The sequence below is a fragment of the Ursus maritimus genome, unplaced genomic scaffold (genome assembly GCF_017311325.1).
Source record: "Ursus maritimus isolate PB19 unplaced genomic scaffold, ASM1731132v1 scaffold_7, whole genome shotgun sequence".
In the NCBI taxonomy this organism is placed as follows: domain Eukaryota; kingdom Metazoa; phylum Chordata; class Mammalia; order Carnivora; family Ursidae; genus Ursus; species Ursus maritimus.
Window position 1 is genome coordinate 56,669,133 of NW_024426885.1, and position 21,813 is coordinate 56,690,945.

Consider the following 21,813-nt stretch of genomic DNA (forward strand, 5'->3'; position numbering starts at 1 on the left):
AGAAAGACAGCCAAACCAGCAAACGAAGGACTTTTCTTCACTAAAATACCAATCAGCGCGCAGACGCTTTCTTACAAGACATGCCAAACACCCCCACTCGCCTACGCAAACTCCAACTTCTGTATTTGGCATTTTCCTCTTAAAGCAACGTGAAGAGACACTGCGCAGGCGCGCGAGTCGATGTGCCCTGGGAGGATTCCGGCGCAAGCGCGCGGGCCGGGAAGTGGGCGGGCTCGTGCGCATGCTCTGTGGTTCACTTCCGGCCTGCCCCTCCCCCTCCCCGCGTAGCTACCTTCCCCCTCTCCCTTCTCCTCCCTAGTCTCTTCCCCAACTCTCCCCACCCCTCGCGCTCTCCGCCCCGCTTGCCTCCTGTCCTTCCCCTCCCGTTCCATCCGGGTCGCTGACGGCTGTTTCTGGACTGGACAGCGGTGACTGCTGCTTTTCTCTAGGTACCCGGTAAAGTTTCACAGGAGCCGGGGAGGAGGGCAGCGGAGCAGCGGAGCAGCGGCACCGACGCCGGAGGAGCCCTGGTGTTCACCGCCGCTGGCTGAAGAAAGAGGGTCCAGGAGCTGGAGACCTGCCTCGGCTGCCGCGCTGCCTCGCTCTCTGGGGAGGCGCCGCCCCCCGTCGCCCTGGTCTTCCCCTGCCTTGAGGGACTGGGTGAGTCGTTGCCCCTGTGGGTTCGGGGGCGTGTGACGGCGTTAGGGAGGGGGCAGGCGGGGCTGGGCGGATACAGGCCGGCCTGCCGCTGGGTGCTTTCTCAGCGCTTCCTCAGGGTGGGGGGCGGGGGACCAGGGCTCTGTCGGTGCTCTCTGGCCGGGGGGCTGGAATGTCGCACTTCCTTGGGGAAGGGCCTCCCTCCGACTGAGGGCCGTCGAAGTGCGGAGCCTTGTCGCCCGGCCTCTGCGGCTGCTGCGAGCGGGCTGCTGCGGTAGTTGACTGGTCGGCCCGCGGGGTTGGGTGTGTGCAGATGATTTCTCTCTCCTGAATCCCCTGAGCTGGTCTGAGTGCATGTTCAGGGAATGATGGGAATAAAGTGCTTCTCATTCCCCTACCTGTTGCTGGCGAGAGGACGCCTTTACCATACCTTCTGACTTTTTAAAGAAAAGGATGGTTAAACCCCCTGCGCTGAAATCGGAGGTATTTTTGTGTCCTCTATTCTTAAAAAAAAAAAAAAAATACGGTTAGACAATGCAGAACTCTCGGGAACCATCGAGTTCCGATGTCCCGAAAGAATAAAATCAAACAACTCTGAATGGATAGGTCATGGAATGGACAGCTTTGGCAATTGCTAGCCCGAACGTAGGAAAGTTTTGAAGGGTTTTGAAACTTCTCAGGTTCTGTGTAAGGAACGTGATTGACTACAACGGGAATAAGGCTGACTTCCTGAAATTGTTATTTAGTAACGTGATGTGTTTAAAAGCCTGTGTGGGTTTACATGAAGTGGACTCTTTGATACGTGTCTACAAGGGAAGAAATACTCGGTGTACTGGAAAGTTCTACAGATTTCGCCACCAAACTATTAATGTCCCATCCCCCATTCCTATTCTTGAAAAATCGGCAGTTCTAAGGTTATTTGCAGTTTTCTCCCATTTCCAAATACTTGTCACAGAGGTATAGATAGATACGGATTGCCCAGGGGAAATATTTTTCAGTCACGGTTAACCATTCGTAATAGAAAATGTTGAATTTGGGGGCGCATCTTGATATTTAAACTGCATATTTTGTTTTGTGAGTATATAATTATGTACGTTGACTTAGTTTTAAAATTAAATAGTGAGGTCGGAGTGTTACTATTTTGATTTGTAAAATACATCTTTGGAGGCGAGTGTTTTAAGATTGAGGTTTGGCGAGAGAGAACCGTACTTTTCTCTAGGGCCTATTAGTGTGAAAATTGGAAGATCATTTGAATTGTGGGAAATTTAAAGTTTCCATTATTGGTTTTATTTGTGTTAAAAATAAGAACTTCACGGGGCGCCTGGGTGGCACAGCGGTTAGGCGTCTGCCTTCGGCTCAGGGCGTGATCCCGGCGTTATGGGATTGAGCCCCACATCAGGCTCCTCCGCTGTGAGCCTGCTTCTTCCTCTCCCACTCCCCCTGCTTGTGTTCCCTCTCTCGCTGGCTGTCTCTATCTCTGTCAAATAAATAAATAAAATCTTTAAAAAAAAAAAAATAAGAACTTCACTTGTTTGCTGATACAGAGGTAGGTATTAAAAGGATTAATTATGTTGTGATTTGAGGAAGATTGCAAGGTTTTATGTTTGTGAAGTTGGCAAAATTTTTCACTGTGTATATACTTGATTTTGGGGGTAGTGGATAGATGTTTTATTTCTTGCTGAGAATAAAATGATTTAAAGTGAAGCAAAAATTAATTTCATCAAAGTACTTAGTATTTCCATTAGATTAGTCTACCACAAGATAGCAAAAAGTCAAAACTAGTTAATATGTTTTAAATTTTGGAAAGAATTATAGAGAGTGAAATTTTCTGCGTTTGTATATATTTTTAAAAATTCAACTGATTGGTTTTTGAAACTGGATGATAGTTATGTAGCATATTATAAAATGATTTCATGTTTACTATGTAGTAATTATTGTAGCATAGCACTTGAAAGAAAAATTATACATCATTTTCCCTTTGAAGTCATATTAACTTTTTTGTATCTCCTCAGATATAGGTATACCTCCAACTTTCCAGTGTTTCAGAAGGAAGTTTTTTATTGAAACTGGAAGACCAAAAGAATTACAAACATGTTGTGCTGGGGAAATGCATCCTTTGGACAGCTAGGTTTGGGTGGAATTGATGAAGAAATTGTACTAGAGCCCAGAAAAAGTGACTTTTTTATAAATAAAAAGGTCCGAGATGTGGGATGTGGACTCAGACATACTGTATTTGTTCTGGATGATGGAACAGTGTACACATGTGGATGTAATGATCTAGGACAGCTAGGTCATGAAAAATCCAGAAAGAAACCAGGTAAGTTGAAATTTTTTTTGTTTGCTCTTTCTAATAATTATATCATGTAAGTTTGAAATGTCAAATAACTTCTCTAGTCCTAAACCCATATTTTTTTAAATCAAGCTTTAAAAGCAGACTAGAAGTTAAATATATCCTTTACATTTGCATGCTTCTAAGTACTTGATTACTTCATGGTTTCTACTATTTTAAACTACTATTGTTATAAAACCTTACTGTATGAAGCTTTGGTTTCAGAATATAATTATGGTGATGTAAGACAAGAGAGAAAACCAGCATGCCATGTAGATACCTTTTCTTTCAGACAGAGTATATAGATATAGAGCATATAGATGTAGGTCCTGTCTAATAAAAAGTATTATTCAGCTACCTTGGCAGATATTAAATGCATAATTTATTGTGTTGTTTTCCACACATCAGAAAGAAAAGTAAATAAGATGGGAGCTTGCCTAAAATATATCCTGATTTTTCTGTTGTTCTCCCTGTTGTATTTGAAATACATAATTTTATTTGGTTTAGTTTGAAATATCTTTTATTCCCCTAATTTCATACTTTCAAGTAGCAGCACTAGCTATTAAAAGGTTTGTTACTATGATATGTACTGATTTTGTAGTAGCCGTATAAGCCAAATGTAAAATAATTTTTAGTGTAATGAGAATTTTGAGGAATTTCTTCACATTGTCATGTTCTCTTTTCCTAGATGTAGACAGACTTTAAAATATTACCACACTTAGAAATATTGTTATGTGAATTTTGCTCTCAATTATGATTACTAACAGTTAATCTTAAGATGGTAAATTCAGATAAGACTGCAGCTGTACTGATTTATAGTATCTTCTGTTAACTCTAACAATAATGGCACTGAAGTATTTTCTATGGAATTATTTTTCTTTACCACTTCATTATTTCAGTGGTTTTTATTGTTAGTCTACTTTTGAGAGGTTAATGTAGGTATAAAATAGTAAGATATTAAATATTAAAGTATGTTACTCATCTTTCATATCATCTCACCACCATGCCAAACCTCACCTTTCTAACTTATAAATACTGTGTAGTTTTCATCCTTTCTTTGTTGGTAGGGTCTTAATCTTTTTCCTTCTGCCTTAATTTGTAATTTAAGTCTTTCGGATGAATGGTAGCAATCTTTGATACAGTAGGTTTAATTATTGCAGAACTCAAGGTAAAGCGGCAGCTGTCTTGTACCCTACCTCACTAAGAATATTTTATGGAATCTTACCAGAATTTCATAATCTTAGGTATTGAGGTTTTCATGTGTAGACATGAATGGTGATTTATTGGTATGTATTTGCTATCATTGCTTCAGAGGCAGATGTATCCTTTATCTTTTTTGCTTGGCTTGGAATGCTGCCTCAAGTAGAGATATTCATGGTTTTGGGGCTGTTGCTTTTTTTATATTTAACATGCTCCACAGAAATAATTGAACAAATCTTTGTATTGCTTTAGTAATTTCTGAGAGGCTACAGGACAAGTAAAAAGTACAAAGCCAGCACACAGGAATTGCCAATATAGTTACTGAAATTTACTGAAGTTTAAATTTTTTGAATCTTACTAAGCATCTGTTTTGTGTCCAGGACAACGTAGACACTGTGCATTAGTAGTGTATGTCTTTAACAGCTTTTAACTCTGTGGGTAAGATTCTGAGAAACTTAACTAGCCAAGAGAGGTTTTTCTGTAGTCATGTTGACATTGTGATGATTGCATTGTGACATTTATATCGCTGTATTGATTCATCTTGGAAGCATTATTTGGTAATATAAAGTTGGGAGCGTGGGTTTACCTAATTTACAATACCTCTTCAGGATTGCCTTATTGTCCAGGGTACACTTACAGACTAGAAAAATGAAAAAGGCATAAACTTTGTCTTTGAAAAATTTGGAGCCTGGGTTGGGAGTTAAGACATACATAAATGAAATAGTTGGAGAGGATTGAAGGTTGACATGATATGATACGTCCCTTGAAACTGGGAAATTTAAATGATGGGAAATGTCATTATGGGGTAGATTAAAGATTCCTGGGAGAAAGTGAAGTCTTAATTTTAATTCAGCCACCAATCACATAAATAGCCAGAAAATAAATCTGGAGCTAAAATAGTTTAGTTTTAAAGAAAAGGAGCCTGATCTTGAGAAAAGCTTTTTACTGGAAGTCCAGGTTCAATGACACATTGAAGTATATCTGAGTTACAGAGGTAGGAGAAAGTAAAAGTTCAAAAGGAGGTAGTTGCTCTGAGAGGGACTTTTCTTTTAACCTCAGTTTTGATTTAAGGTGTTTGGAAACTTTTAATGTTTTTAACTAAAATTATTTCCCTTGGAAATAATTCTTTAATGATTTAAATGTATTCCTCAACTTTTTTTTTTTTTTTTTTTTTGGTTTGTGAGTTTGAGAACTGAATTAGAAGGTAAGGAGTTCTTATTTAATTGGTTTTAAAGTTTTCTGTTAATTGAGTGAGTCTGATTGAATTTCTAGAACCATGTAATAAACATAATTCATTTCATCAGAGCTTTAAACTGACAGCATACAGAAAGGAGGGAGCTAGGAATTGTTTCCTTGTAGATAATGGCTTTATAAGCATACTAAATATTCTATAAGGAGTGAAAGAAAAACAAGTGGCTTCATTCATTAAAGATAAGCTATTCTTGAGAATTATCATAACCTACTGGAGGACTCAGTCTTACAGTGTAGTAAATAGATTCAGCCTGTGGCCTATTGGGAGAGGTTTCCATTCTGAAAATTTTAGGAACCACATAGGAAAGGTTCACTGATACCTTTTAGTATACACCAAGAGTACAGATTGTGTCCATGTTCATCTCCGTTCTCTTGCATATGTATGCCCCTTGCTATCACTACTAGCTCTTTCTGATTATTTCCAGAGGAGTGAATATCTATTTTACTTTCCTGTATGTATTTTTCCTTCATAAGAATTTTTCAGAACTCTTTTTTTAGCCAGTGGCTCTTAGTTTCTTAATTCATAGCTAACAGATAAATATATTTGATCTTTAATATGCTAGACCAGTCCACCTAAGTAAACTGTTCTATTTTTATATTTCTTTCCTTCCAAGTTCACTTCTGAAGATTTTAAGATAATGTATAGGAAGTATACTTTTTTTTTAACAAGATCATTTATTCACTGTATATTCAATCATAGGTATTATTTGGTAACCATGGTCCTAATGTTTTGCACATCTGTTTCCATTTATTTCATTTAGAAATAGTACTAAATGCTTTATGACCATAAATTTTTAAAATAATGTGATATAGTCTTCTTAAAAATGATTGATAGCTTTTCGTGGTTTACAGAGTTCTTTCAGTTAGATTATCTCATTTAATCCTCACAACAGGCTTGTACGGTAGCTAGGGCAGGTGTTACAGTCCCCATTTTACAAATGAGGAAAACTGAAGTAAAATGAGATTAAAAGACTAACAATTAGTAGGCCAGCAAATGTTAAGGGAGCACTCTAAATCCTGTGGTTTTACCTTTATCCCATGAAGGTTTTCCCCTGCCATATATAGAAGATAAAAGAATGTTTATTCATCTAGGAGGAAACTAGTTTCCATCAGTATTTTAGTGTAATTCTGAGGGTTAAAAAATAACAACTTAAAATTTTACTTTTATAACCGATGTTATACAGTGAAGATGTATTTTATTATCTCCTCCCTTCTGATGCGTAAATTCAGAAGGAAATCATTTTAGGAACTGTGTAAGAAGATTGAGAGTCCTATTTTCAAGATGTAATATCATGCCAACATAAACTAAAAATTCAAATACATGTATTTCATTAACTGAACTGAAGACTAACTTGATTAGCAAAGTCAGCAGCAGATAAAGTTTTCAGTAGTGTGATAAAATTTGTTGTAGCTTATGCTGAACTCTTCTATAGAAGTTGTAAAGATTATGAGCATTGATTCTTTTTCCTATGTCCCAAAATGGTGATTTCTGCTTTTGGGTCAGTCCAGTGAAAGCATTTTGGTCACATAGCAGTAATTACTTGCTTGCCTTTTTGCTACATCATTTTCTGACTTGCTCTCTTTGTTCATAAAACACAAATATATAAATGAACTCTTTAAAATATAGTTGAAATTTAAAAAGTAATATAGGAAAACAAATGTATAAATATGTGAAATAAAATTGTTCACTTAAGAGAAGATTAAAATTACCAAATTATCCCACGTTTCTTATTGAACCAAAGCATATAATACCAAAGAAGCTTATTATGTTTTATAACTCCTAGTTTTCATGATACCTTCTAAGGATGAGAAAGATGTGGATGATATGAAGACTTGAAAAAAGTAATTACTTGGGTCAGGAATGGAGGCTTGCTTTGGACACTTTTCTTTGAGGAAGGTTAGTGCCCAAGAATCACATGTCAAGGGTAGGGAAAAAAAATCATAATGCAAACAGATGACTACTGTTAGAGAGATGTATAATAATACTTTACTTTGTGTAGGACCCTACATCTGAGGAATTTCAAGAGCATTACACAATAACTCATGGTTCCTTTCAAAATGCTTGTGACACAATTTGCAAGAATTATCCTCATCTTAGGGGATAAATTTACGGAGAAATGGCAGCACAAGTTGGTAAGTAACTTGTCAAAACAGCAGGTGACTGGTGAACATCTATAAATTGAATCTGAAAATTTAAGTCTACCAGTCTCCTACCTTATTCACTAAATTGTTCTTATGTTTAGAATTATTTACAGTAATATCTTCTATTTGAGGCAGATCAATACTAATTTGTTTCTTTGCCATTTTACGTGATGGCCTACTGAAATAAATCATTATTTTACCAAGATGCTTGCATTGTGTTACCACTTTGGTACTTCATTATAACCTTGTATGGTATGAGGAATATTTAAACAAACAACTATGGTAACACCCAGTCTTCTCTCTTTCTTCTGTTATATATCGTATTCTATTTCCCTTCGTTGTCTAATGCTTTGCTGTGCTGTACTATCCAAGATCCATAGTAACTGCCAGGTGCGATTGATTTGGTGTCAACATTGGAACTTAGATTAGTTATATTGTATTAAGTCGGCCATGTAGCTCTTTGTAGGATGCATTGGTTTGATAAATGCTTTTGAAAACCTTTAATCCACAAAGAGACAAAAATAGAAGTAGACGCCTAATCTGAGCAGTCTAACAAGTAGAGCCTTCTTTAGAAGATTTAGAACCAATGATTTTTTTTGTTTGTGGTTGGTATATTGGTGTTTTTTATCTGATTGGTAGTGAATTACTTACTTTCGTTGAAAGAATAGGAGTATGGTAGATTTCAGTTTCCCGGTTTGGGGAGTTACAAGGAATCCTTGTTGCAGGTGAAAGCTTAGGTGGTTTAGTTTCCATCATCTCCTTAGTGAGTGTTCTTAGGGATCTGTGTTCCCAATATATCATACAAGTGTGTAGTACTACTAAAGCTCATTTCTTACAGACCCCATGTACTTTTAAAATTGCTTTGAAGAAATAAGTCCCACTTCATAGATACTTCGTTTTCCTAGGCTAGAAAGCATATCAGGTACTTGGGTATATGTAAGGTACAGGTACATACATAGTAAAGAAAACCTAATAGAGGACGTGTATTCATATATTGTTACAAGGGCTTTTTTGTGCTAGGATTGTGTTAGTGAGTAGAGAAGTGGGAAGCACTAATGAAGAAACCATATCAAAGGGCCCATGATTTATCTCCTTTCAGCTTCTATGGATTTTTTTCATGGGGATGGAATTAAGAGGACAGTATTATTTATTAAGATATATAATTATGTTAATGAGTTGTGATAGTTACTTTACATGCAAGAAGAACATGCTGTGTATAAATGTGTTTTTTGGAATTATTGTTATTAAGGGAAGTTTCTTGAATATTGGTGGCTCAGTCTTCACACCATAATATTTTATTTGCATGGAATTATTCTTTTTTCTTCAGTTCCAGGATGGCAGAATTTTAGTTTAGCATTTTTTGGCCTTATAGAAAAAGTTCTAGAGTCCTTTAATGTGTTTTTGACATTATTTAAAAATATCCTAATTTTTTTTTATTGATGTCTGAGCTTAGTTTCATTTTTTTTCCTTTGCTAAGTGTCTTGCTATTCTGAAATAAACTAAATACAAAATAAACGAAATAAACTAAAACATTTTTAGTTCATAGTTTTTTTTCTAATTATAAAAGTATTTCATGTTCTTGGTAGAGAATTTGAAAAATACGGGCAAGTAAAAATTAACCATAATACTGTCATGTGTAAATAAATACTATTGTCATTTAACACTTGTTCTATATTCATATGTTTGTGATCACAGACTGAGAGTATGTTCTTGTATCTCAGTTTTTTGTTTCAGTAATAAATGATAATAAGTATTTCCCCATGTTTTAAAACATTTATTTTAAATAATCTTCATCACTTCATCATTTAAACGTACCAAAATTTGTGTTTTTCTATTTTTTTGAATTTATTTCCAGATTTTTGTTATAAATTATGATACCATGTATGTATATATCAGTTTAGTCTTTATTTGCATCTCTGGTAATTTCTTTAGGAAAAAGAATATCTTTAATTTTAGCAAATCTAGAAGAAACGGTAACTGAATTTATTTAAACAAAATTAAGCATAGTTGTGCCTCACCCTACAAAGTTGATAAACTAAGAAAATATTTGTAAATGAAAGTTTTAAAAATGTATTCATTTGACAAACTTCTGAGTATAATGTGATGAATATCATTTAAAGATCCGGAAGAAAAAAAAAAGATACAGAAAGAAATATAAAACAAGTGCAAAAATAAATAGAAATGCATATAAAATGTGCTTGCTAAGTGTTATAAGATGCATAAACAGATTACCGTGTACAGAGGAATATTGTAACCATTTGGAATAGAGCGGATTGTAGGTGAGTTTCTATAGGGAAGATAGTATGTGAACTGAAAGGATACGTAGTATTTCAAGGAGGAAAGAATGAAGAGCAGTGCTTATAGGTAAAGCAGCTCAAATGACAATAGGCGAATTGGAGGCCTATTAAGGGAATAGTAGTCCAGTTAACTAAAATGTCTGAGAATGTGAGCAAGAAGGTTAGAAAGGTAAAATTGAGCTCAGATTGTATAATTAATCAAACTAGGAAGCTTGAATTTAAGTTTGTGAATATCCACTGATAGTTTCTAATGAGAATTATCAGGTTTTTATAAATGAGGGGAGAGAATTTAGAGGTAAAGAAATTAGTTAGGCTGTAATGATGGCCCTTTAATAAAGGGAGCAGTTAGATCAAGAAGAGATTAGGGAGACAGAAAGAACTTACAGGCTTTAGTAACCAGTTACTTTGGTTACAGTAAGGTAAAGGAGGGAGCCAGGTGTGATCCAAGGTTGAATTAGTAATTAATAGAAATGTGGACTCCAGGAAGAGGAGGAATGTTAGTTGTCTTATTTTAGGAGGAGGGAAGAGAGATGGTGAGGTGAATTCTGTTTTGAACTTCATAACAATATTCAGTGATCAATAAGAAATTCAGTACTGTCAGTGGGGGGAAGGATCAGTGCTAAAGGCATGAAATGTTTTATTTCCAGTTTTTTTCCCTCTTCAGTACAAAGTAGGCTAACATTTCAACTGTAAATTTCTCCCTGATTTCAGCCTATTTACTTGAGTAATTAACAATCTGTTAACAATAGTCAATTTTGTGTTTTGTGGGGACTATTTAAAGTACCTGGTGATGTAACACCTTTCTAAAATTGAAACATTTATTTGCCAGGTACCATCTGATAGCCCACTCATTTTAATTTTATTAGTAGGTTCATTTGCTTATTTTTGCTTAACTGACACAAACTTGTTAGTTAATTATGCCTTACTTTATGACTTACTTCCAGGTTTTACTGGAAACAAAGTGTTTGAAGTTACAAGATGCAATCACTAGAAGTTACTTTTGATTCCACTGAGAGCTGAAGTAATTGTTACTATGTATTCTATATGTGGTGGCATGTAGGCAAGAGCCCCTAGGAAATGTGTCCTCAGATACGCTGTTGCTTCTGTGAAAGGGAAATGGGAATGGGAAAGGAACAGCATAAGGCTATAAGAGGAGCAGAATTAGGAGCATCTGAAAACAATTGGACAAAAGTTTAGCTGCTTTACCTGTAAGTTATTTGAAGAAGCTTTTAATTTTTTTTAAGTATGGCATGATGAAAGTAAAGTAGAGCTTAGATTGCCTCCCACAGTTGGTCCCAAGTATTTATTAATTAGCGCGTGTAGGGGCACCTAGGTGGCTCAGTTGTTAAGCATCTGCCTTCGGCTCAGGGCCTGATCCCAGGGTCTTGGGATCAAGCCCCGCATCGGGCTCCCTGCTCCATGGGGAGCTTGCTTCTTCCTCTCCCACTCCCCCTGCTTGTGTTCCCTCTCTCGCTGGCTGTTTCTTCTCTCTCTGTCAAATAAATAAATAAATCTTTAAAAAAAATTAGTGCATGTATACTCTCTGATTTTTGATCCAGGTATTGCTTACCTATAGATTTCATAACTAGGCATTCTAACAGAAATGGACGTAATGGACCTAAACTTATCTTCTGAAGGGTAATTAGGTAAAAGCCCGACAGTTTGATGTTACCTCTGTCTGAACATAAATTTATTTCTACACTGCGTTGGGGAGTTGAGTAAGCCTCTGCAACTGGAAGTACAGAGGAAAGGGAACACATTAGAAGTTTGGTATGACAATGTAAAGGGAGAAGAAGGATACAGACCTCCTAATTGAAGAGAGATTTAACAAGAAAAATTATTGGTAATATATTATTTAGATACTGGAATGCTGATATTTAAAAATAATAATGGTAACCACCATTATGTTCCAGGCACTGAGCTAAATCCTTTATACATTATCCCAGAATCATAAAACCACCCTGTAAAGTACATATTAGCTCAGTCTTGCTTGTGAGGGATATAACTTCCAAGAGGCTAAAATCTTGCCCCACATCAAAATTAAAATGTAATGGAAACAAGAACGAATTAGATGTTAACAATGAAAGACACCATTTATAATAGCAAGAGAAAGATAAAATGACCCATGAATAACCTAAGAAATGTTCAAGATCTATATGAAGAAGACTTGAAAGTACTTCTGAGGGACACAAAAATTTTAGACAAACGGAAACCGTGTTTGTTAAGTAGGAATATTAATCCAAGCAGATCTGTCAGTTTTGTCTAAAATTAATTTGTTAACTTAAGGTGATCCTAATAAAAATACCAAGTGGTTTTTTTTTTTTGAAGGAACTAGATTAAATGGATTCTCTAGTTCTTATAGAAAGATAAAGAAGCCAGGAAAACTCTGAAAAATAAGAGCAGAAATATGTAACATTTTATTTCATTTTTTAAAAATATTTTTAAAAATATTTATTTGAGAAAGAGAGAGAGCAGGAGAGTGGGGTGAGGGGCAGAGGGAGAAGCAGATTCCCTGCTGAGCAGGGAGCCTGATGCAGGGCTTGATCCTGGGACTCAGATCATGGCCTGAGCCAAACAAAGGCAGATCATTAACTGACTAAGGCACCCAGGCACCCCAATGTGTAAAATATTTTAATTTTAAAGTCTTAATAGTTAAAGCTGCCTCACAAATAAACATATTAAACAGAATATAAAGCCCAGACATAGACCTAAATCACCTCAAATCAATGGGGGAGAATTCAGGTGGGACTGTTAATAAATGATCTTGGAATGAGTAGGACTATCATCTAAGGAACAAAAAAGATTGGATTACTGCCTCACGCCATGTATATATTTGAGTAAATTCCAAATGAATCAAATATTTATTTGGGATTTTGTTTTGTTTTTTTAAGATTTTATTTATTTATTTGAGAGAGCATGAGCACAAGCAGGGGGGAGGGGCAGAGGGAGAAGCAGACTCCCCACTGAGCAGGGAGCCCTATGATGCCGGCGGGGCTCGATCCCAGGACCCTGGGACCATGACCTGAGCTGAAGGCAGACGGTTAATAGACTGAGCCATGCAGGTGCCCCTGAATCAAATATTTAAATGTAAAGACTGTAATGATAAATGTGCTGAAAGAAAACATGGACAAATTTGTTTATTATTTTGGAGTCAGGAAAGCCTTTCTTTTCTTTTTTTCTTTTTTTTAAAGATTTTATTTATTTATGTGACAGACAGCCAGCGAGAGAGGGAACACAGCAGGGGAGTGGGAGAGGAAGAAGCAGGCTCCCAGCGGAGGAGCCTGATGTGGGGCTCGATCCCGGAACGCCAGGATCACGCCCTGAGCCGAAGGCAGATGCTTAACAACTGCGCTACCCAGGCGCCCCAGGAAAGCCTTTCTGACTGAATTGTGAAGAGGCATAGAAAAGTAAACTACATGAAAAAAAATTTGTTCAGTAGAAGTCACTGTGAACAAGTTACAAGGCAAATGGGAAAATATTTGACTCAATCAGAATGCTAATTTTCCATATATAAAGCACTCCTAGAGATTGACAAGACGAAAACAGTCCAGTAGCAACATGGTGGCAGGATATGAACAAGCAGTTCACAAAAAGGGAAATACAAATGACTCTTAAATGAATACTCTTCCACTTCATTCATATTAAGAGAAATGCAAAAGACTACACTGAGGTACCATTTTTTTTACATAACAGGTTAGCAAATACCGTTAACTTTGGTAGTAGAATAGTGCTTTCAACCCCAAACCAGAGTTTCACTTTCCGAGGTTTTAGATACCCACGGTCATCTGCAGGTCCAGAAGCAGGTAGTCCTTCTGATGTTTTCAAGAGGTCAGTAGTCATCTAATGCTGTGTCACAGTGCCTACATCATTCACCTCACTTCATCTCATCAGTAGGCATTTTATCATCTTACATCTTCACGGAAGGGTGAGTACATTACAATAAGATGTTTTGAGAGAGGGTGAGACCACATAACTTTTATGAGAGTATGTTATAATTATTTTATTGTTAATCTCTTTACTGTGCCTAATTTATGAATTAAACATTATCCTATGTATATATGGAGAAAACAGTATATACAGTATTCATTACTATCCACGGTTTCAAAATGGAATCCACTGGGCCTCAGGATACATCCCTTGGGAATAAGGGGAGGGGACTGCTATATCCTCTATGGTGAGGCTGTCCGTAAACAAGTGTTCATAGTAGGTTGTTAGTGTAAATTGGTAAACACTAGGAGGGTATTTTGCAAACATGTTAGAATTGCAAATGTACATATCCTTTCTTCAAGAAGCACAAGAATATAGCTCTTGCTCTTATAGCTCCATTTGTACTCATACAAAATGACTCATTGACATATTACTGCAACATTGTTTATAATTGCAAAATATTAGAAACAACCTTGTAATTGTCTGGTGGGAACTGGTAAAATAAATTGTCATCTGTTCAATGTGATGTAATACTATGTAATTGAGAAAAGATTAAAGGAGTTTTTTGTGTACTGATATGTAAAGATCTCTAAGATAAATCATTAAAACGAGCAAGGTATAGAACATTTTATAGAAAGCTATGTTTTAGGTAAAATAAGAAAAAATATATATTTGTATTTGCTTATAGATCAAAAAAACCCTGGAGGGATACATACATCTAATAATAAGGGATGAGAACTAGGTTGTAGAGAATAATGGATGGTAGACCTAGATTTTTACTGCATACCCTTTTTTTTTTTTAAATAATGTAAATACACTATCTGTATTATTTTTAAATAGGCTCTGGAATTAGAGTGCTTGGATACAGATTCTGTTATTTCTTAGCTGTGTTATCTTGGGCACATTGCTTGGCCTTTCTGTGCCTAAGTATTTCTGTTAGGATAATCATGCCACATTCCTAAGGTGGTTGTAGTGATTAAATGAGATAACACATAAAGTAAAAAGAACAGTGCCTGGCATGTGTTGAGTGTTCTAAATGTTTCTTAAAAGAAAACTGCCATTAATATTAGAGTGGGAATTTAATTTTAGGTCTGCCTTACACTGAAGTGGGCTATATGTTGTTTACATAATTTGCCTTTAAATAGACAATGCACATCTTTTCATTTAAACTGAACTTCAGGCATTTATTCCACAAACGTGTCTTCCTACTATGTCCCAGATACTGCATTAAGCATGAAAATACTTCTGTCTTCTATTACCTTGTTGGCGCTCATATTATGACAGATTTTCAAAAGTATGCCAAAATTTCAAAAAATATATTGTGATGTTTAGAGGTAATGCTGTATTGGAGCAAGATATAAAATGAATTGGAATCCTTTACCATCAGACTTCAGAGATGTAATGGATACAGAAAAATAAAAGAATTAAAGGTCCCTTTTTATTTCCTCTAAGAAGCACAAAAATATTAGAAGTTAGATTTATCATTTATTTTCAAAAGTTTACTCAGTGAAGATGTCTTAGTCCATTCAGACTGCTGTAACAAAATTAGTATAGCCTGGGTGACTTAAATAACAGATGCATATTTCTCATGGTTCTTTAGGCTGGGGAGTCCAAGATCAAGGTGCTAGCAGATCTGGTGTCTGGTAAAGACCTACTTCTTAGTTCATAGAGGGCCATTGTCTCACTGTGTCTTCACGTGGCATGAGGGAGCTCTCTGGGAAAGGGCACTAATCTCATTAATGAGGGCACCACCTTCATGACCTAATCACCTACCAAAATCCCTACCTCCTAATACCATCACATTGGGGGTTAGGATTTCAGTATATGAAGTTTAGGGAGATACAAACATTCAGTGTATAACAGAGGTATAGTTTGTGTACTTATATTTTGAGAAACATAGACACTTGAATGAATTCTGGTTATTCACACTTTTAAATTCTCCTCCTCCTAGAATGGTAGGCTGACGTTTAAAATAAAGGCATTTGGTTACACCTTTCTATTCTTACTTTGCATTTGTAGTTATTTTAACACCACTGTGCCTAAATTTATTTGCATAGTATATAAAGATGCTGTTAATAAACGGTATCCACTGTTTATATGGTGTTTCACTATAGAAAAGAGAAAATCAAGAAAGACAAATACACATATTTCTGAAATTACAAAACATAAAATGTGAAGAAAAAGGAACATTTTAAATGGAAACAGTTGTACTGTAAGTTAGCTATCTCCATCTCTCCAGAACAAAGTGCAAAAGCAACTCTTTCTTGTTTATTAATGTTTCTTGAACTCACTTAGGTTCAAACCTTAGATTCACCTTAGGGTCTGCTTCCTAGCCCATAACACCGACATTGACTCAGTTGCCAAATCTTACTGATTGTTTTTTAGTAACTCTCCTGTCTTTCTTTTTTTTTTTTTTTTTTTGTGAGTTTCTAAATATTTGATGTTGAGCTATTTAAACTCTCAGGCCCTTATATTCCTCCTATCTCAAGCTAAAATTCTTTGTTTTCATTCTAGTTAGACTGTTACTGTCTATGCAGAAATTGTTGCAGTAGCTTTCCTACTGATCTCCCTGCTCTGGTTCATCCTTCTTGTAATTCTGGGTTATTCTTTCTGTGGCATATTTCTGTTTCTGTGCAGCTGAAGGACTGTGCTACATCTCCATGATCACTCTTGTGAGAACTCAAGTCAAATATTTTGTGCAGTATCAAGCACAGTTACCTGGCATTCAGTAAATTAATAAGTTCCATTTCTGTCTTCCTACTGTACAGAATTATTTGGGTAAAAATCTTCCCTACCATGTCAGTTCCTGAAGGGTAGAAACCTTTATATATCTCTATCACTGTAGTGACAACACTGGTACACACAGAGGGGACCCAGGAGTTTGTTGAATAAACACATGATCAGTGTATTTTATTGAATGTACCATAGGAAGAAAAGAAAATATAGACTTTCTTTTTTTTTTAAAGATTTTATTTATTTAACAGAGTACAAGCAAGGGGAGCAGCAGAGGGAGAGGGAGAAGCAGGCTTCCCACTGAGCAGGGAGCCCAATGCGGGGCTCCATCCCAGGACCCTGGGATCATGACCTGAGCTGAAGGCAGACGTTTAACCGACTGAGCCACCCAGGCACCCCGAAAATTATAGACTCTTAATGAACTTGATGGCCATCAGTGATGTTATAACTAAAATTGTAAAATTTTAAATTGTAAGAATGTACATGTTGGGTATAGTATGGTAAAGTCAGTGTGGCCATAAGAGGAAACAAGAATGAGGTTGGAAGAAGTTTATTATATTCAGGTCCCAGAGAGAGGGAGTCACGTGCCACACAGCCATAGGGGAAAACACTAGGTAGTGATGAGGCAGAAAACAAGAGCACAGGGGAGATCTTAGACCATGGCCTTCATTGGGGTTTCCTTGGGAAAGGCATCCTGGCAGAATAAACAGTTTGGGTTGGCTAATTTGGTTAATTCTTCCTGACTTTGGGCTGTAGGGTTGGTTTTTAAGTTTCCTGGTACCTTGCCCTGGGGTGATTCAGGGTAAGGGAAATATTGGCTTGGTATGTGAGAGTTAGATAAGGAGATACAGACTGGTTGGTATGCATATGAAAGGCATGCTTGTTGGCAGTTGTTATCTTTAGGAATTAGCCCTGGGAAGGGCCATTTCTTCTAAGGTCTGTAAGCCTCCTGCTCCCCAAATGTCAGCCTCAAGAATACAGAAAACAAGAAAATATAGTTAGTGAAATTGGCCCTTCTATGAATGGATGTCAAATATACAAAGAATCTAAGAAAACAGTAAAAACTCTGGTAGTATATTCTGAGGGTTCATTCTTGCTTGTCTTAAAAAGAAAGCAAAGGAACTATTTGATTGATACTATATTTATGTTGGGCTCTTTATATATTAACTCCTTTTCTCTTCAAAGCATTTAATTTTAGTGGTTCCCAGACATCCAGAAAGGACTTTTCCTTTTTCTCTTTTTTAAAGATTTTATTTATTTATTTATTTACTTATTGCAGGTGGGGGAGGGAGGGGCAGAGGGAGAGGGAGAGAGAATCTCAAGCTGACTGCAGGCTGAGCACTGAGCCCACCATGGGCTTGATCTCACAACCCTGAGACCATGACCTGAGCCAAAATCAAGAGTTGGACACTCAACCGGCTAATCCACCCAGGTGCCCCCAGAAAGGACTTTTCTAAAGAAAAAATGTTATAAAGCCCTAAATACAAAATTTTAAATATTTTGAAAATAAATTATTGAAACATAACTTTGTTATTTAAATAGTAACAAAAGGATGGCAGTTCAATAAATAGAGAAATGTTTATATCTTAGTGCCTTTATCTGTAAAGTAGGGATGATGGTACACCTGTCTCATGGTGTTATGAGGATTAAATGAGATTAAATAAAGTGCTTAACACAGTGCCAGGCACATAATAAACTCTTTATGTATGCTAACTGTACAGCTGTATGTAATAGAATGCATAGAAGGGGTACAAACTTGTAAACATCTGTTGTAAAGAATTTTGTAATTTAATTAGTTCTGTCTCCATAAGAACATTGTTTTATTGTGAGTTATCAACTAAGACATGTAAATTACTTCATGTTAACTTTAGATTTTTATCAGGGAACTCATTAAAATGTTTTGGTGACTACCAGTTATACCATTCCAAATTCCTGTTGGTGGTAATTTTAGAGAACAAACATTTTCATTTAATTTTTGTTTTAGTTTTTATTTAGTTCAGATATTTAGTTTTATTCATTTGTTTTATTATCATTATGTGCATTATATTACAGATCCTTTAAAAAGTGTCAATAAATAGTAATTTCACCTTAGGAATAGAGAAGTATATGCCTTGAGTGAAGTAGCCTTTTGGTTATTATCTCTGTAACAAAATTTGCACTACGGTTATTAAAAGGGGGGAAAAAGCACTCTGAATTACTTATTGGTGCCATTCACTAATCCCAAGTAATTAATGTCTTCATCTTTAAAAAGTCAAAATCATAAAATGCATCAACCACACATGTAATTCTTTAAACAATTAAAGAACAATAAAAAGAAAAAGCCACTTGTAGATAACCAGTATTGACAATTTCATATTTATTTTTTCAGTATTTTCTCTGCATATATATTGGGGCTGTGTGTGACATATTTTTAAAGAAGAATGAGGTTATACTGTACTTTTTAAATTTCCTATTGTGGTATTGTGTAAACTTCACATTTTTAGAGGTGGATTTTAAGTGCATTTTCCATTGCTCTAGTTGAGTAATTTGGAGAGAAGGGGAAAGGAAACATTTATAGCAAATAATGAGGCATGGTAGGACAGGATTTTTGAAATTGAAGCTCTGGCAGGATTAAACTTTTAGTAAGGAGTTGAAATGGTATTTTTTAAAATTAGCTACTTAACAAAGTTTATTCTTTGAGACCTCAGTTTTTTAATTGTTACCAAATTGCTGTGCTTGTTGCTATTCATAACAGTATTGTTTTTTAGACCTTGATAAACTTGAACATCAGCAAAGATTTTTGTTCTCTGTATAAAACATTGATAATTGTTCAGCCTTTGTTGGAATTCATTTTATTAAAAATAGCGTAGATCTTCATTTAACTTGTTGACCACATTAAGAGTTAAGATTAATTGTGGACTGGGATCATGGTTGGTAATTATACTTTTATACCAGCTGGTCCCTGATTTATGTATGAATTATGTGGGGCTCTCTCCTAGCTTCTGTTGATTTGCTGTCAGTCTTAGGCATTCCTTCACTTGGTATTCTCGCTGTGTGACTGTGACCAAAATTCCCCTTTTGAGCATTGGAGGCCTACCTACTCCCATATGACCTCATCTTAACTAATTATATCCTCAGTGACCCTGTTTCCAAGTAAGGTTGCATTCTGAGGTGCTGAGGATTAACACTTGAACATACACATTTTGGGAGAACACAAATCATCCTGTAACAGGATTTTGAGATCTGTAGGTGAAAGAGGATACAGAGTAACATGATAATGTTTGTGTTTTCCTTCAAATTAACTGTTTTAGAATTTTGAATATGAAGCAGCTTTTAGGAGATGCTAGTTGTGAATATGTTACTGATGGTGTTTCTGTAGTATGTATTACCCTTAGATCCAGAAGGCAATACATTCTTTTTTTTTTTTTTTTTGAGAAGACAATGCATTCTTTACTGTTAGTATTTTTTATTTATAAGATTCTCAGTATATTATTGATTATATCCTTTTTTAAACATTCATTTATTTGAGAGCGAAAGCGTGCACATGCGAGTAGGGGGGGCAGAAGGAGAGAATCTTCAAGCAGACTCTCTGCTGAGCCAGCCAGCCACCCCTTGATGATTATATCTTAGCATCAGGTTAAAACTCTGGTTAGCAAAAAGACTACTAAGAGACCGTCTTGTGTATTTTGTGATTGGTTGTCTAAGAAGAAGTATGTGTACTGTTATTAAATCAACCTAGGTCATAGTCAGTTAATACTCGGGGCATTTTATGGTCATTCTTGGACACACATATGCAGAGTTGAATCATAGTTGAGTCTCCTGATTGTGCACACTCCCAGCTGAGGTTCAGCAAAACAGTGCTCTTCTTTCTTGTTTCAGCTCTCATACTGTAAACAAGTATCCTTTTTGCATTATATTTAGTCCCACATAGTTTACATTTTTGTACTTCTGTTGGTGCTGTTTAAAATGGCCTCTGAGTGTAGTACTGAAGAGCTATCTGGTGTTCTAAGCACAAGAAGGCTGTGATATGACCTGCTAGATAATGCATTGAAGCATGAGTTATAGTGCTGTTGGCTGTGAATTCAACATTAGTGAATCAACAATATATATTAGTTATGAGATGTCGTTAAGCAGAAACACACATTAAACAAGATTGTGTGTTGATCAGTTCATGAAAATGTGATCAGAGGCTTGTAGGAGCCTAACGCTGTATTTTCCCTGGAGGTAGTGTTTCAGTATTTGCTAAATAAGTATTTGTGGTGACTTTATAAACATAACTGTTGGCCAATAATGAGAATTGATTGTATTCTCAAGTAGACTAAAATAAACAGACTAAAATTGTAAGTAGAACAATGATGAGGTTTCCTAGAAGGGTGGTGCCATGAAATCATCAACATTTAACATCCATTTTCTTCATACATTGTGCAGAGTTTTGTACTAGCTTTTAAGAAAATAAAAGACGGAGTTACCATCTTTGTAGCTTTTATTTCTCTTTTTGTAGCTTTTGTTGAGTACAAATGCAAAATTGAGAATGCAAGATTTTTCATTTCTATCCATAATGACCAAATTGACAGAGGAAGGTGTTTCACAATTACTAGACAAATCACAAGGTGAATGTAGATCATCACCGTATGATGATGTGAAATTGATCATTTAAGTGAACTCTTAAACAGTGAGTCTGGAGATGATATTCTACATGAACTCTTTTCACAAATTCAAGAATTGATGAATATATTTCTTAGGTCCCAAAGGAAATAGGGTGTTTTTATCCAGTTAGTTATTCAATAGGAAGGGTTTTATCATGTAATATTTTGCAGCAAGAACCTGGATCTGTCCTATATAGCTAAAAGGATGTGCAGCAGCATTCTTCTTCTACAATATTTCTGCAACAAAATTTATCTGATGCAGTTTGTTTATGAACAAATGTTCACATCAGATATACATCCAGAGGTAATTGGGAGGAAATAGATGATGTTGAAAAGCTGTCATTAGGTTGAATATTCTAATTGGCTTTTATAAGTCTAAAAGTGACTGTATTTACGTATGTGGAGTAAAGACGATGGCCTTTTCCTCCTTACTAAAATGTTGTACCATTCATTTTCAAAAATAATGCATTCTAACAATGTAAGTATAAGAACAACCAGAAGTAATGATGACCTAGGACTTAATTGACTTGTATTTAGAATATATCTGCTATCAGTATTTACGAGATAGATACGTTATCTTTTCTGTTTTTGCTCCTGTGTGTGAATAATGTATTTTTTTTCTTTCTCAAGGCAGTTTCCACCACTTGTTTTC

The 21,813-nt window shown here is 35.9% G+C and overlaps 1 protein-coding gene across 6 annotated transcripts in view; it reads left to right on the forward strand.

Moving 5' to 3' along the window:
• Positions 1-255: 255 nt before the first annotated feature.
• Positions 256-21,813, forward strand: part of HERC4 (HECT and RLD domain containing E3 ubiquitin protein ligase 4) — a 140,495-nt gene continuing 118,937 nt past the window's right edge. For 4 of the 6 annotated variants that reach the window (XM_008695938.2, XM_040624048.1, XM_008695939.2 and 1 more), the window contains exons 1-2: positions 264-660; positions 2,670-2,974. In XM_008695938.2, the coding sequence (XP_008694160.1) occupies positions 2,749-2,974 (226 nt within the window). In that variant the 5' untranslated portion in view covers positions 264-660; positions 2,670-2,748. Of the gene's footprint in view, positions 661-2,669; positions 2,975-21,813 lie in introns of all 6 variants that reach the window. The other 2 variants (XM_040624052.1, XM_040624051.1) reach the window with 2 other exon arrangements.